Source organism: Pelophylax lessonae (genome assembly GCF_965119305.1).
Source record: "Pelophylax lessonae genome assembly, chromosome: 7".
Lineage (NCBI taxonomy): Eukaryota > Metazoa > Chordata > Amphibia > Anura > Ranidae > Pelophylax > Pelophylax lessonae.
This window is the reverse complement of record NC_138774.1, coordinates 41,576,991-41,589,791: the sequence shown is the minus strand read 5'-3', so window position 1 is coordinate 41,589,791 and position 12,801 is coordinate 41,576,991. Positions and strand designations below refer to the sequence as shown.

Sequence of the window (12,801 nt, the reverse complement as noted above, 5' to 3'; positions counted from 1 at the left end):
CTCTATGAGGAATCGGATTTCAAAGAAATCAATGCAGATTCCTAAGGTTGTAGATATAGAGGACAAATCCTACTTAATAAAAAGTAATAAGACAGAGGCAAGGAGGTAACTCTATAAATGCCTCAATATTCTATTTCATGCTAAGGAAAAGACGGGTATTGCAGAATAAAATAAATAGTAATGTCTTATTGGTGGGTAAACAGATAAATTACCATTAGTGAAATTAATTTACTACAATCGATATCCTATATATTGCACTGGTTGCCATTATATGGTTCCTCAGAGCAATTATGGATCTCCTTGCAGTCAGAGTATCGCAAAAAATGATTATGGGGTCATTACCTTCTATGTGTCCAGCTTTCACAAAGATATAAGTCTGTCAGCTCCCTGTGTTCCCGGCAAATGAGCAAGAGAGCTCACTGTCAGGGACCAAGGGTTTAAATGGGCTTACTAATTGGTAACATGAGTGTCCGCTGTGTATACTTATCTGAGATTGTGTACAGCTGGCCGCCTAACGGGTTCCCTGGAGCACAGAAGCCGATCGCACCCCCAAACCGGAAATGACATGGCGGAAGTGCGACCGGCTAATGTGTCCCACTGGCACGGATTGATTCCGTCAGCGTGATACGCAAACGGAATACACGAGCATGCGCGTTCGAACTCCGATGGAGATCGAGATGAATTGGCGGATGCTTGAACAGCGGGCGCCACTCAGTGGCGTCCGCTGGCCGTGCCGGGCTGTCCCCTACAAGCACACACAGACAAAAAGTGTCTCTGTGAACAAATACCGCAAATCATAATTTTGTGATGACAGGTTTAGTTTATCTCACTGTAGTTGATTGAACATTTAATACAAAACATCGCTAGAGTACGACTTCCATAGACTGCACCAATCCATAGAGTACTTGCGGCATTATAACCTAATGAGGCAGTAAAAGCAGGCTGATAAACTTGTGTACATGGTAGTGTAGGAATATATAAAAATAAACAAAAAATGAAAGAAAAGAAAGTGGTAGTCATTGCTTTAGAGTATTTCATTTTTAACAATTTGATAGAAATATAAATGCAGTGAATAATAACATATAGCTATATCAATACTATATATGGCAACATGTGCATAAATTAACTAGCAATGACTAATTAAGAAATTAAATTATAAATGTCATGACAACCATATAGTGAGAAAAAGGTCTCACTAAGTCCCACCAATAGGGGAATTTCTCTTTTTTCTATATATTTGGGATGTGGCACCTTTGGGAACATTCAACATGAGCACAATTTGCAAATTACTATTTGGAAGTGCACAGGTAAGACCATGTATCTTCTATAGGGCCCAGTATCTCAGAGGGCCTGAATCTGTCCAGCTATTTATTGCAATGTGATATACACATAGCTATGGCATTAGGCAAATCATTTGGATACAGTTAAAGAGATGGAATGTGGGAAATAGAAAGGTTTGGCCAGTTCTTAAATCTGGTAATACATTTGCTCCATGTGGCAGATTATTTACAGATTTTCCAGGTGGCAGTAAATTAGCCCTGTGGTGCTCCAGTCCCGGGATATGAAGACTGAGTTCTCAGCACAGTCTACTGGAATGCTGACATCAGCAGAGTCCTCAGTAAAAGTGAGGTTTCCCTCTGCTTCCAATGTTGGCTCAGCAAAGTGAGGGAAGAGATATGGTCTGGGACTTTTCCAAAGTAGAAGAAACCTGGCTATGGGGTCCAACCCACCTCTCAGTCCAATGTATTAGGTGGAATAAATTCCCAGCAAAATACAGCAAACATTATCTGCTCACCAATCACACACTCCAGGCAAACTGATTTTTTATCAAATCATCAGGGAGGGGCAGAGATGTATAGTAACTAAGTAGAACTACTTTACTACTGTACTTAAGTACCGAAATGCGGTATCTGTACTTTCCTGGAGTAGAATTTTTTTCTCCTACTTCCACTTTTACTTCACTACCTTTTTTCGATGATTTCAATACTTCTACTCTGATATTTTTTGTTGTGCTGCATAGTTACTCGTTACTATTATAAAAATTACCACTGCCAGAACAGTAGATGGCAGGTTTCATGAAGTTCAAAAAAATGTTTATAATGTCATGTGTAAATCAGCGCATAGGAAAATAAATGCTACTGTATGTATAAATTAAAATGGTCTACATACAGTATCTGCTCTTAAGGGGAAAGAGAACCTCCCCCAACCAATGAGAGTCACAAGCGTACATAGACCTTTTTTCTGGTAAGAGGCTGATTTTGCTTTTTTCACTGGAAGTTGAGAGCACAGGTTTTGCAGTTTTGTTTCACTGGAAGAGTCTATTTGGATATTATTTTGCACTTACCTTCATCCGCCGGGTAAGGGGGAAATCCACAAGGTGGTGGGAGTCTGCACCTATTATTTGGAATAGCACCTGTTTGATTCCTGCACCTTTTGAAAATATATTTATCTTGTTTTGTCACATATATATGGTATTATGGCATTATATATATGGACTTTTTATTGACTTTGATTTCATACACTCTTCCTTTATTTCATTATTGGAATATATTCAGGGCCGATCCTAGGGTAACAGACGCCTGGGTGCAGAAATATTTATGGCGCCCCCCGTGTGGGCATGGTCATCTTACTAACTCCTCCCCTTTCCTAATGGGACCTGGAGGGGGTCTCTCCAAGGAACACAGAGAGGGCCTCTGTTAGAGAGTCTGTTAGATAGAGCCTCCACCAGGCCCCATTAGAGACTACAATGGGGTTGTATCATGGGACCTGGAGGGGGGTCTCTCGAACAGAGGTCATCTGTGTGCATTTTAAAGTCTATGTTAGAAAGACCCCCCACCAGGCCCCATTAGAGGCTACAACGGAGACTAATGGGACCTGGAGGGGGGTTTATCTTACAGAGGCCCTCTCTGTGCCTATTGGAGAATCTCTAAAAGAAAGAGTCCCCTCCATCCCCGATGAGCGACTACATTAGAGTGTCACCGAACAATAGAAAAATAAACAATATTATATTAATTAATAGCACTTTGATGCCCAGGCCCAAGACTAGAAGACTTCACTTACCTTAAATAATAACCTTCATGTTATGGAAGTGTATGTGTAGTGTACACTACATGGTCTGACTGTAACTTATCAAACCCTGTGATCAGCCCATACACAGGCAGGCACTTTAATTCATCTGTCAGTGTGGGACTGAGATATGTCCCCTGGTAAAGTCTGCCTCCCTCTCAGGCTCTGCTAATCAGTGTCACAAACTTTATCTGTGGCTGACAGGGTGACGTTGCAGTGGGGGGGGATTCACACTCTGACATGCTTGAATTTCTCAGGCAGTGGGGGAAGATAAAACACTGACAGCAGACAACTCACACACACAGAGGACACCCGAACTTTGCTATCACACAGTGACAGATACACAGCTCAGAGGATGTCATCAGTTCCTGTCACTGATCGCATACCTGCCAACTGTCCCGTTTTTCCCGGGACAGTCCCGGCAAATAGGAGCCTGTCCCGGGCATTTTACAGTGTCCCTGTTAATCAGGGACAATGTAAATCACAAAAAAAAAAAAAAAATTTTTTTTTTTTTAATTTTGTGCCACACAGTGTCGCTCTCACCCCAGCTAGGAGTTGTAGTTCTGGCAGCAGGTTGTCTCTCTCTATGTGCCCGCTCACTCTTCCCGCCTGTCGCAAATTTAACGTGTCACCGAAGGCAGGGTGTCAGCATGGTGCACTTTCCAAAATCCGTCAGCAGGGGGAGGCAGAGCACCTTCCGACAAGCTGGAGGCCTCACACTCCATTAATTACTACTATCAATAATGTTTTTTTATAGATATAATTTATACACCTGTTAATTGATACATATATATAGTTTTCTAGCTCTAGATAAATGTGTGTACATATCCGTGTATGTGTATGTGTGTGCATAGATATATATATATTGCTCAAAAAAATGAAAACAGACCTCAATGGGAAAAATCTCATGCTGGATATCTATACTGGTATGGACTTGGTATGTGTTAGGATAATATGGACTTGGTAATGTGTTAGGATCTATACTGGTATGGACTATACTGGTATGGACTCTGTAATGTGTTAGGATGGTATGGACTGGGTAATATGTTAGGATCTATACTGGTATGGACTGGGGAATGTGTTAGGATCTATACTGGTATGGACTGGGTAATGTGTTAGGATCTATACTGGTATGGACTGGGTAATGTGTTAGGATCTATACTGGTATGGACTGGGTAATGTGTTAGAATCTATACTGGTATGGACTGGGTAATGTGTTAGGATCTATACTGGTATGGACTGGGTAATGTGTTAGGATCTATACTGGTATGGATTGGGTAATGTGTTAGGAAGGAAAGGATGCCACATTGTTTTATGTAAATGAAAATTATCACCCTACAGAGGGCTGAATTCAAAGACAGGTGAATAAAGTGTGAAATGTGCTCAGGTGTGACCATACAAAAAATGGAATATGTAAATATAAATAAAGTGTAAGGTGTAAATAAGTACAATAAAACCTAATTATACCAGATAGTATAATCGTACTTATTTACACCTTGCACTTTATTTATATTTCCATATTAAATTTTTTGTATGGTCACACCTGAGCACATTTCACACTTTAGAATTGCAGGGAATTGTGATGAGAATTTTAAACTTTAGGCAGAAGTAGTGCAGCTGAATGGGAGAATTATTCCAACTCTGCTACTTTGGCCTCAATTTTTCAATTCCCTTTTCAATTTCCTGTAATTCTCTCTTTATGAAGTAGACCCTATAATCTGATAAATAGGCGGAGATTAATTACGTGGAGTGGGCGGAGCTTCGGGGCAGTGGGTGTGGTAAGTAATTGATAGCTGTGCTGCAAAGTGTCCCTGGAAATTTTTTTCAAATGTTGGCAACTATGTGATCGCTCTGGCACAACCACCAGCAACACTGATAGATCAGCAATGCCAGCATGCACTAAAACTTCAGCAGGCTCAGGCTGTGGGATCGCATGGCCGGGTCACACTCACACACATGCCATGAGACTTCTTCCTCCACAGCTCCGCATGGGAAAAAGGGACTGGAACTCTCTGGTGTCTCTGAGCAGCCCCCAGCCTGCTTGCAGTAACAGACTGAGAGGAAGATTGTAAGGAGAGGCAGCTGCTACACTACACTCAGCGATCCATCCGATCAATGTTTACACCTCCCACCTCACCTGATGATCTGTCATTTTCATGTGCTTGCCTTTTTAAAGCTGGAACTGGAAACCCGGCATCTCCCTCCAGTGGCGTCACTAGGGTTGGTGTCACCCGGTGCGGTAACTCACGGTGTCACCCCAACCCCTTTCAATAATGTTTTTTTGTTTTTTTTACTAATGTAACTTGTAAATCATAGCTCCAATATAACACTAAATGTAATGGCAATAGCGACATTAATAACTAGGAGAATTAAAATGACCTTTAAATTACAATATCATATAAAAAATAATAAAACACAGCTGTCAGGTCCCCATGCATCTCTATGGGGGAAATCGGATGGGAACGGACCGTCTGTCTGTTCTCATCCGATCCCATCCGATCCCCTGGACGGATGGAAAATAGGGTTTTCATCTGTCCAGATTTAATCGATCGGATTGGATGTCAGCGGTACAAAACAGGTATCGGTGCAACCCCAGAGTGTACCCAGCTTTACACAATATGTCAGAGTGTTTAATGGACTCAAAGACAAAGCTCCTGGGCAAACAAATCTACATAGATAAAAATAAAGATAACAGGAAAAACATTTGTCATTGTTAGTACTCATGAACAAGAACACTATAGGTGAACATACACTATACAATCTGATTGTACAATCTCTTTTATATTTACCAAAACTTTGTAATATATGAACAAACCTAAACAATTAATTTAAATAGTATTCAATCAGGCAGGCCTTTGTACTACATAGTTGATGGTAGATCCAAAAGATATTGTACAATCAGATTGTATAATGTATGGATAGCTGAAGGCTGGCCATAGATGGATGTTTTTTTTTTCTTTTTTAATCGGTCAATGTCTGATCAAAAAATAAAAATGAGTGGATGCCCCCATGCACACAACTAAGGTGGATGAGGGAATCCTTTCTGCTGAGATATCTATGTCAGCGCTGCAGATCGAAGGAAACAATTCTGCTGGTTTGAGAGAAGTTGCTCATGTAAATTGACGCCTCTTTAGCAAGAACGGCCATTGATGGATTAAAACGCATCCAGTCCTTGTTGGACCAGTTGAATTTCCATCCATCTATGGCCAGCTTTATTAGCTCCTGAGAAAAATCTGTTTTCTTATATCTGGGGAGCTCACTAAGCCTCCATATACATGAGTTCTTTAGAGCCCATTCATATGTGGTGCAGACATGTAACCTGTGCAGGGTGTTCTGTTATCAGCACAGGGATGTACGGGTGCTGTGTGCGTCCCTGTGCCAGCGTCCCATTCATTTCTATTGGCACCTGCATCTGTGTGTCATATTAGAATACAGAGGCTGTGTCCAGGCAGTCTTATGTCCCAGTAGAAATTAATGAGGTGCTGGCACTGGGATGTGCACACCTATGTACCCCCTGTGCTGATAAAAGACAGCCCAGCATGGGAGACACATTGTTTGCACCCCTTGTTAATAGGTCCTTACTAAAAATAGAACAGTTGTGGTCAGGAAACGGAGCCAAGATGGAGAACATGACATATTTGACATAAACATATTTAACATAACCTACGGTTGTAGCGTGCCGAAACCGTTGTTCGGGCAGGCCTGTAAAATAAAGAGGGCCCACCAAGAAGGAAGAAAGAAGACGGGAATGTTGTAGAAAGGGGCAGAGGTGGGTGGGATGACGAACCCTGCAGCAGCCCAGAAGAGGCGGGGGGCCTGACCTTAAATAGGCGGCTCCTCCCCCTCCCACAACTCCAGGCTCCGCCTGGCCATTTGTGGTCAGGGAACGGAGCCAAGATGGAGAACATGACATATTTGACATAAACATATTTAACATAACCTACGGTTGTAGCGTGCCGAAACCGTTGTTCGGGCAGGCCTATAAAATAAAGAGGGCAAAAGAGAGAGCGTGTAAGTAACCTTGAATATAAGTGCATCGTATGCAAGTGCGTCGTATCCCAAGGGAAAGGAGACGCAACGGAAGGTTATACGGCTAAACTCTGAACGTCTGAGCTCGCTGTCTGCTTGGGGTATGTAACAGCTGTAAGCGGACAATTTCCACCGTCCCAGCCTCTTGATGAAGTGCACTGGAATGCTGTGGCTGAAGGCCTCCAATGCTGCCCCTAAGCAGAAAAGAATGACTGGTGAAGGCGAGATCGCACCCCCACTTGCCCTGCAGGGTTCTCAAGCACTTGATGAACCTGGGCATGGCGAGAGGCCTGCAGTGAAGGCTCAGCAGGGGAGCGACCCTGACCTACCCTGGCAAAACCTTGATAAGGATGGCCCAGCAACTGGACAGAGCACCAATCATGGTGAGAGGGACATCGTGATATGTTGACTGGTGGCCCCAGCTTGAGTGGTCTTGGACTGTAGAAGTGTCAGGACAAAATGATTGTTCATCTAGACTACGCCTGCCCTCCGTGACATGAGGTGGTACAGAGCACGTTCCTCCCGGTGAACTCGTTTGGCTGCAGGAACGCTTGGAAGGGTGGATGAATGATTGTCTTGATGGTAACGTTGGTCCCTGCCTTGAACAGTCTAGTGACCGCCACATTGGATAAAGCCCGAAACCTGCTGCCGTCGATAGGTTGACGAAACGTGGGCTTGCGGCCTTCCGAAGGATGCCTTGCAAAAGTTCTTGATGGGACTTGGCGCCATGAATGTACCGTGACCGGAGGTACGTGTTGATGATATGAAAACTGTACTCCCGAGATGTAGAGTTTAATGGTACTGTGCGCCAGTTTAAGATTTAAATGGCAAAAGAAGAAAAATGCCACAACGATGCTTTAAAAGACGATGGATCCTTAATAAAAAAAAAAGGTAATGACCTCCGTGATGAACCTGACGAAGATGGTCAGACTCACGCGAAAGAGCGTCTGGCATTGACGAAAGTGCCAACTGGACTAGCCTGTGCCGGTGGGCCATGAGAACAGCTAAACCAGGATGAGTTCCTGGGACGGTGGTAGAACGTTCTGGATTCCCTCTGCCATGGGATGTGCCTGGAAGAAGACCTATAAATTGGAACGAGAAAGGCCAGCAGCCGCTGTGTTGAGAATGCCTGGCACGTGTTCGCAGCCAAGTGGAAGTGCAAGGTGGAGGCCAGCTAAGAGGACCTCCTGACACGACTCTTGAAGGCGAGGGAGGAGAACCACCCCTCTTTAAAGGTGACGCCCGTGGTCATATTGTCGGTGAAGCACTTACGGTTGGCCCGACCAAAAGGCACCCCCCCTTTCCCCTGGCAGCTGCCACAATGGGGGAAATCTCAAAAGGGGGCCCGAAGTGGAGTTGAAAGATGGCAGATTTGAGGTTACTGGCGGTCAACTACCCCTGAGCCACCTGTTGCCCCAGAAAACCGCAAACCTGGCATGGCCCGCCGCGTCTGGAGAGTGGTCTGTGAATGGTGGAATGAACAAGTATATGCCACTCCAGTGGGGTGGAAAAAAAGGGGGGGGCACCATTGACGCAGGCCGGTGGAGCGAGCCTGGTGAAGTAGCGGCAGAACAACCCCAGTCTGCCCAGGTGTTGAACTGGGCGAACGCGACCGCCTTGGCCGAAAACTATGGTAATCGTGGAAAGCCGGGCCCCCATACTAGTGCCCCAAAATCAACCACCTTGTACAACTACGAATGCAAATTCCTCCCTAAGGCTTGGGAAAAGAAATTCAATCGTGTCCCTGTATGGTCCAAGAGCCAACACAAACTCGGGGATGGACCATTCCTTGTCCAACCTGGGGTCAATGGCCTCGATTACCATGGAGAGGTCACCGCAGTTACAGGTCTAACTTCCTACGACGTCCTGGGGTGCAAGCAACAGGGTCATGGGATTAACGTCCCTGCCCTCCAGGATGTCTTACTTGACGCTGAGAGGGACCATGTGAGTTGGTGAGATGATGTGAGCCATGGAGGGCAGGGAGGCAAGAGTGCCTTCGACGACATGCTGGGAGACAGCAAGCGTGACAACCTGGGAGGGAAACCCAAGGATGCCAAGGGAGCAGGAGCCAGAGTTTCTAATTACTCTATCCTTGATTGAGCAAATGATGATGGACGACGAGATGGATGTCGAGGTGGATGCCATGCCGTGTGATGTGCACAATACTCTGTCTGGGGCTGAGGCATTGCGCACATTGCCCCGCGAGCCGGACCCAAACTGCGGAGCTGGACTGGTCGTCAATATCCTTAAAGGTACAGCCTTCCCGGCGGTGGCCAGAAAATGACTTCTTCTCCCATCTCAATTTGGCGGCGATCTTTGGGAAGGACCGTGACCTTGACGGGCTAGGGCTCGTCAAGACTTGGGGAGGAACTATCCCCTATGTCTGAGTACGTGAGATCCTGGAAAACATGAAGGAAAAAGGTCATGGGACATAAGCAGACGAAAAAGGTTTCACTGGTGGGCGTGACCCCCCCCATGTTTTTTTTTTTTCCCGGAGGACCGGTACTAGAGAGTGGGACATGAGGCCCTGACTAACCCACCACAGGTAGAGGCGCTGTCTATGAGTTGGCCCTGAGCTGTGCCAAGTAATGAAATGGCGGGGTGTAGGCCTCTGGAAGGTGACGCCCTTTCTACACTAGCGGGGTAACCGAGACGCTAGCTATGATTTGGGCCGATGGGTGTAGTACCTCCGCGTGAGGATGGGTGTTGGTCTCGGGCTAGCTGTGAAAGTGACCTGCCTAACTACCCCCCCCCCAAGCCAGGTGATTGTGGAAGTAACAATATTGTAAATAAAAGAAATATCAGCGCACGGTAACACAGATCAGAAATTTGTAGCTGCTGGACACTCAGGTCAAACTAGAACACCCGTATGCAGAATTGAATAGAAAAAATAGTGCAGCGCTAATATTCAAACATGAACAAATAACACAAACAAAATAAAATTGAGAAAAAGATGAGTCCATGCAATGCCCGTGAAGTAAGGGTGAGGAAAGGGGTCCTGAATATAACAGTTGGTGCTCTTAGTGCACTGATATCCACCACCTTCTAAGTTGGCCTCTCACCTTAATAACACTTGGATTAAGCATGTAATTCCTCTCTCAGAATGACTCCTCGATAATACATCCTCTTAAAATAGCATAACAGGGAAGCCCCAATCAGAGAACGCTGTAAGCCTGTGACCACTTCCTGGATCAGCTCAACTCAATCACATGTAATGGGGAAACATAAAGGGCAGACCCATAGTGTAATACTGTTAACTTCTTTATTGAAATAGCATAAAAGACAGCCTCTTACTTTTATGTGGATAAAAGCCAGCGATAAAATGACAGATGATCTTGTCTTGGAGAGTCCTGCTCGGACCTCACCAGACTCCAGATGGCAGCGGGTGACGTCGGTAGCTCCACCTTCCCCCCGTACGCGTGGCGTCTCCCAATGGGCGGAGACTTCTTCAGCGGTTTATAACGATGTGCGGGACGTCACCCCTTATGTGTCACGAACTGCCCGCTGATTGGTCGGGCAATCCGCATATCCTCATTGGCTGGTCGAGGTCGGCATGGATACAGAGACGCTGCGCTCCACTAGAGAGCGGAAGTGGCTGTACCAATACCATAACAAACGACCGTGGATTAGAAAAACAGCTTATCTTGATATCTATGGCAACCATAACCGCATATTCCGCTAAACCGGAAGTGAAAGCAGGCTAGTGCCGAATACTACTAAGAAAAGCCGCACATTTATCTGTATTTACTGAAGCAGGTTTCAATGTACAAGAGGACCTGGACTATGTGTATTATAGCACAAACTCCCCAGGCCATACATGTTCTAAAAAAGGAAACACTGCCGGCACAGACAATTGTCTGTAAATACGGAATAAATATATAAATATATAAATAAAAACATTTTCTCTCATATGTGTATCATGAAGCTAAAAGATGAAACTAAAACTCTTCATATATAAAAACTTCATATATAAAAAAATTCATCATATAAAAAGACTTCATCATATATAAAAAAATCATGGAGCTTAAGACGTTTCCGCTGTCATCTGGATTACAATAATTAATTTTTAAAAAAATTCTTTATACACTCAAAAAACAACTGCACCCTAAAAATCCCAAACTGTATTAAAACACCTAACGATCAGAAATAAAACAATTTAAGTCGAAATCGACATTCAATCCCCGGGATTATACTGGACTATAATGTCCAGTATAAGAAAATAGAAAAGATAATAAATAAACATTGGACCATCTTACAACAAGATAAGACCTTAGGGACAACCCTGCCAGCCAGACCCTCTTTTGTGTATAAAAAAGCACCTACACTCAGGAACCTCATAGCTCCTGGAGTAGTTGATCCACCGGTGCAAAATAACAATAGATTATTTTCCTTTTTATCAGGATTCTATGCCTGTGGAAAATGTGTGGTATGCCGCACGGCTAAATCCAACCTTAAACGAAGGAAAGATTTTATAGCCAATGCCACAGGAAAGACATACAATATAAAAGACCTGATTACATGCTCTACTACAGGCGTGGTTTATATGCTCGAATGCGACTGCGGATTGCAGTACATAGGTAGGACATCTAGGGCCTTACAAACCCGGGTAGCAGAGCATGTAAGGAGCATTAAAAAAGGAAAAACACCTCATCATGTAACCCAGCACTTTAAAAAGTATCATAATAAAGATCCACGATGCCTCAAATTTTGGGGAGTGGAAAGGGTTAAGAAACATTGGAGAGGAGGGAATTTTATACGGCAGCTCAGTAAGCGGGAATCTTTTTGGATTTACGAGACCAAAGTTGGGGTCCCCCGGGGATTGAATGTCGATTTCGACTTAAATTGTTTTATTTCTGATCGTTAGGTGTTTTAATACAGTTTGGGATTTTTAGGGTGCAGTTGTTTTTTGAGTGTATAAAGAATTTTTTTAAAAATTAATTATTGTAATCCAGATGACAGCGGAAACGTCTTAAGCTCCATGATTTTTTTATATATGATGAAGTCTTTTTATATGATGAATTTTTTTATATATGAAGTTTTTATATATGAAGAGTTTTAGTTTCATCTTTTAGCTTCATGATACACATATGAGAGAAAATGTTTTTATTTATATATTTATATATTTATTCCGTATTTACAGACAATTGTCTGTGCCGGCAGTGTTTCCTTTTTTAGAACATGTATGGCCTGGGGAGTTTGTGCTATAATACACATAGTCCAGGTCCTCTTGTACATTGAAACCTGCTTCAGTAAATACAGATAAATGTGCGGCTTTTCTTAGTAGTATTCGGCACTAGCCTGCTTTCACTTCCGGTTTAGCGGAATATGCGGTTATGGTTGCCATAGATATCAAGATAAGCTGTTTTTCTAATCCACGGTCGTTTGTTATGGTATTGGTACAGCCACTTCCGCTCTCTAGTGGAGCGCAGCGTCTCTGTATCCATGCCGCCCTCGACCAGCCAATGAGGATATGCGGATTGCCCGACCAATCAGCGGGCAGTTCGTGACACATAAGGGGTGACGTCCCGCACATCGTTATAAACCGCTGAAGAAGTCTCCGCCCATTGGGAGACGCCACGCGTACGGGGGGAAGGTGGAGCTACCGACGTCACCCGCTGCCATCTGGAGTCTGGTGAGGTCCGAGCAGGACTCTCCAAGACAAGATCATCTGTCATTTTATCGCTGGCTTTTATCCACATAAAAGTA

General features: G+C 44.1%; 1 protein-coding gene across 1 annotated transcript in view; it reads left to right on the top strand.

Annotated features, from left to right (window-relative positions):
* Window positions 1-12,801, top strand: part of LOC309559757 (proteasome subunit beta type-9-like) — a gene marked incomplete at its 5' end in the record, with an annotated part of 46,360 nt that overhangs the window by 19,400 nt on the left and 14,159 nt on the right. The window contains 2 exons of the mRNA XM_082263193.1: window positions 1,298-1,307; window positions 7,237-7,478. Coding sequence (XP_082119319.1) covers window positions 1,298-1,307; window positions 7,237-7,478 — 252 coding nt within the window. The remainder of the gene's footprint in view (window positions 1-1,297; window positions 1,308-7,236; window positions 7,479-12,801) is intronic.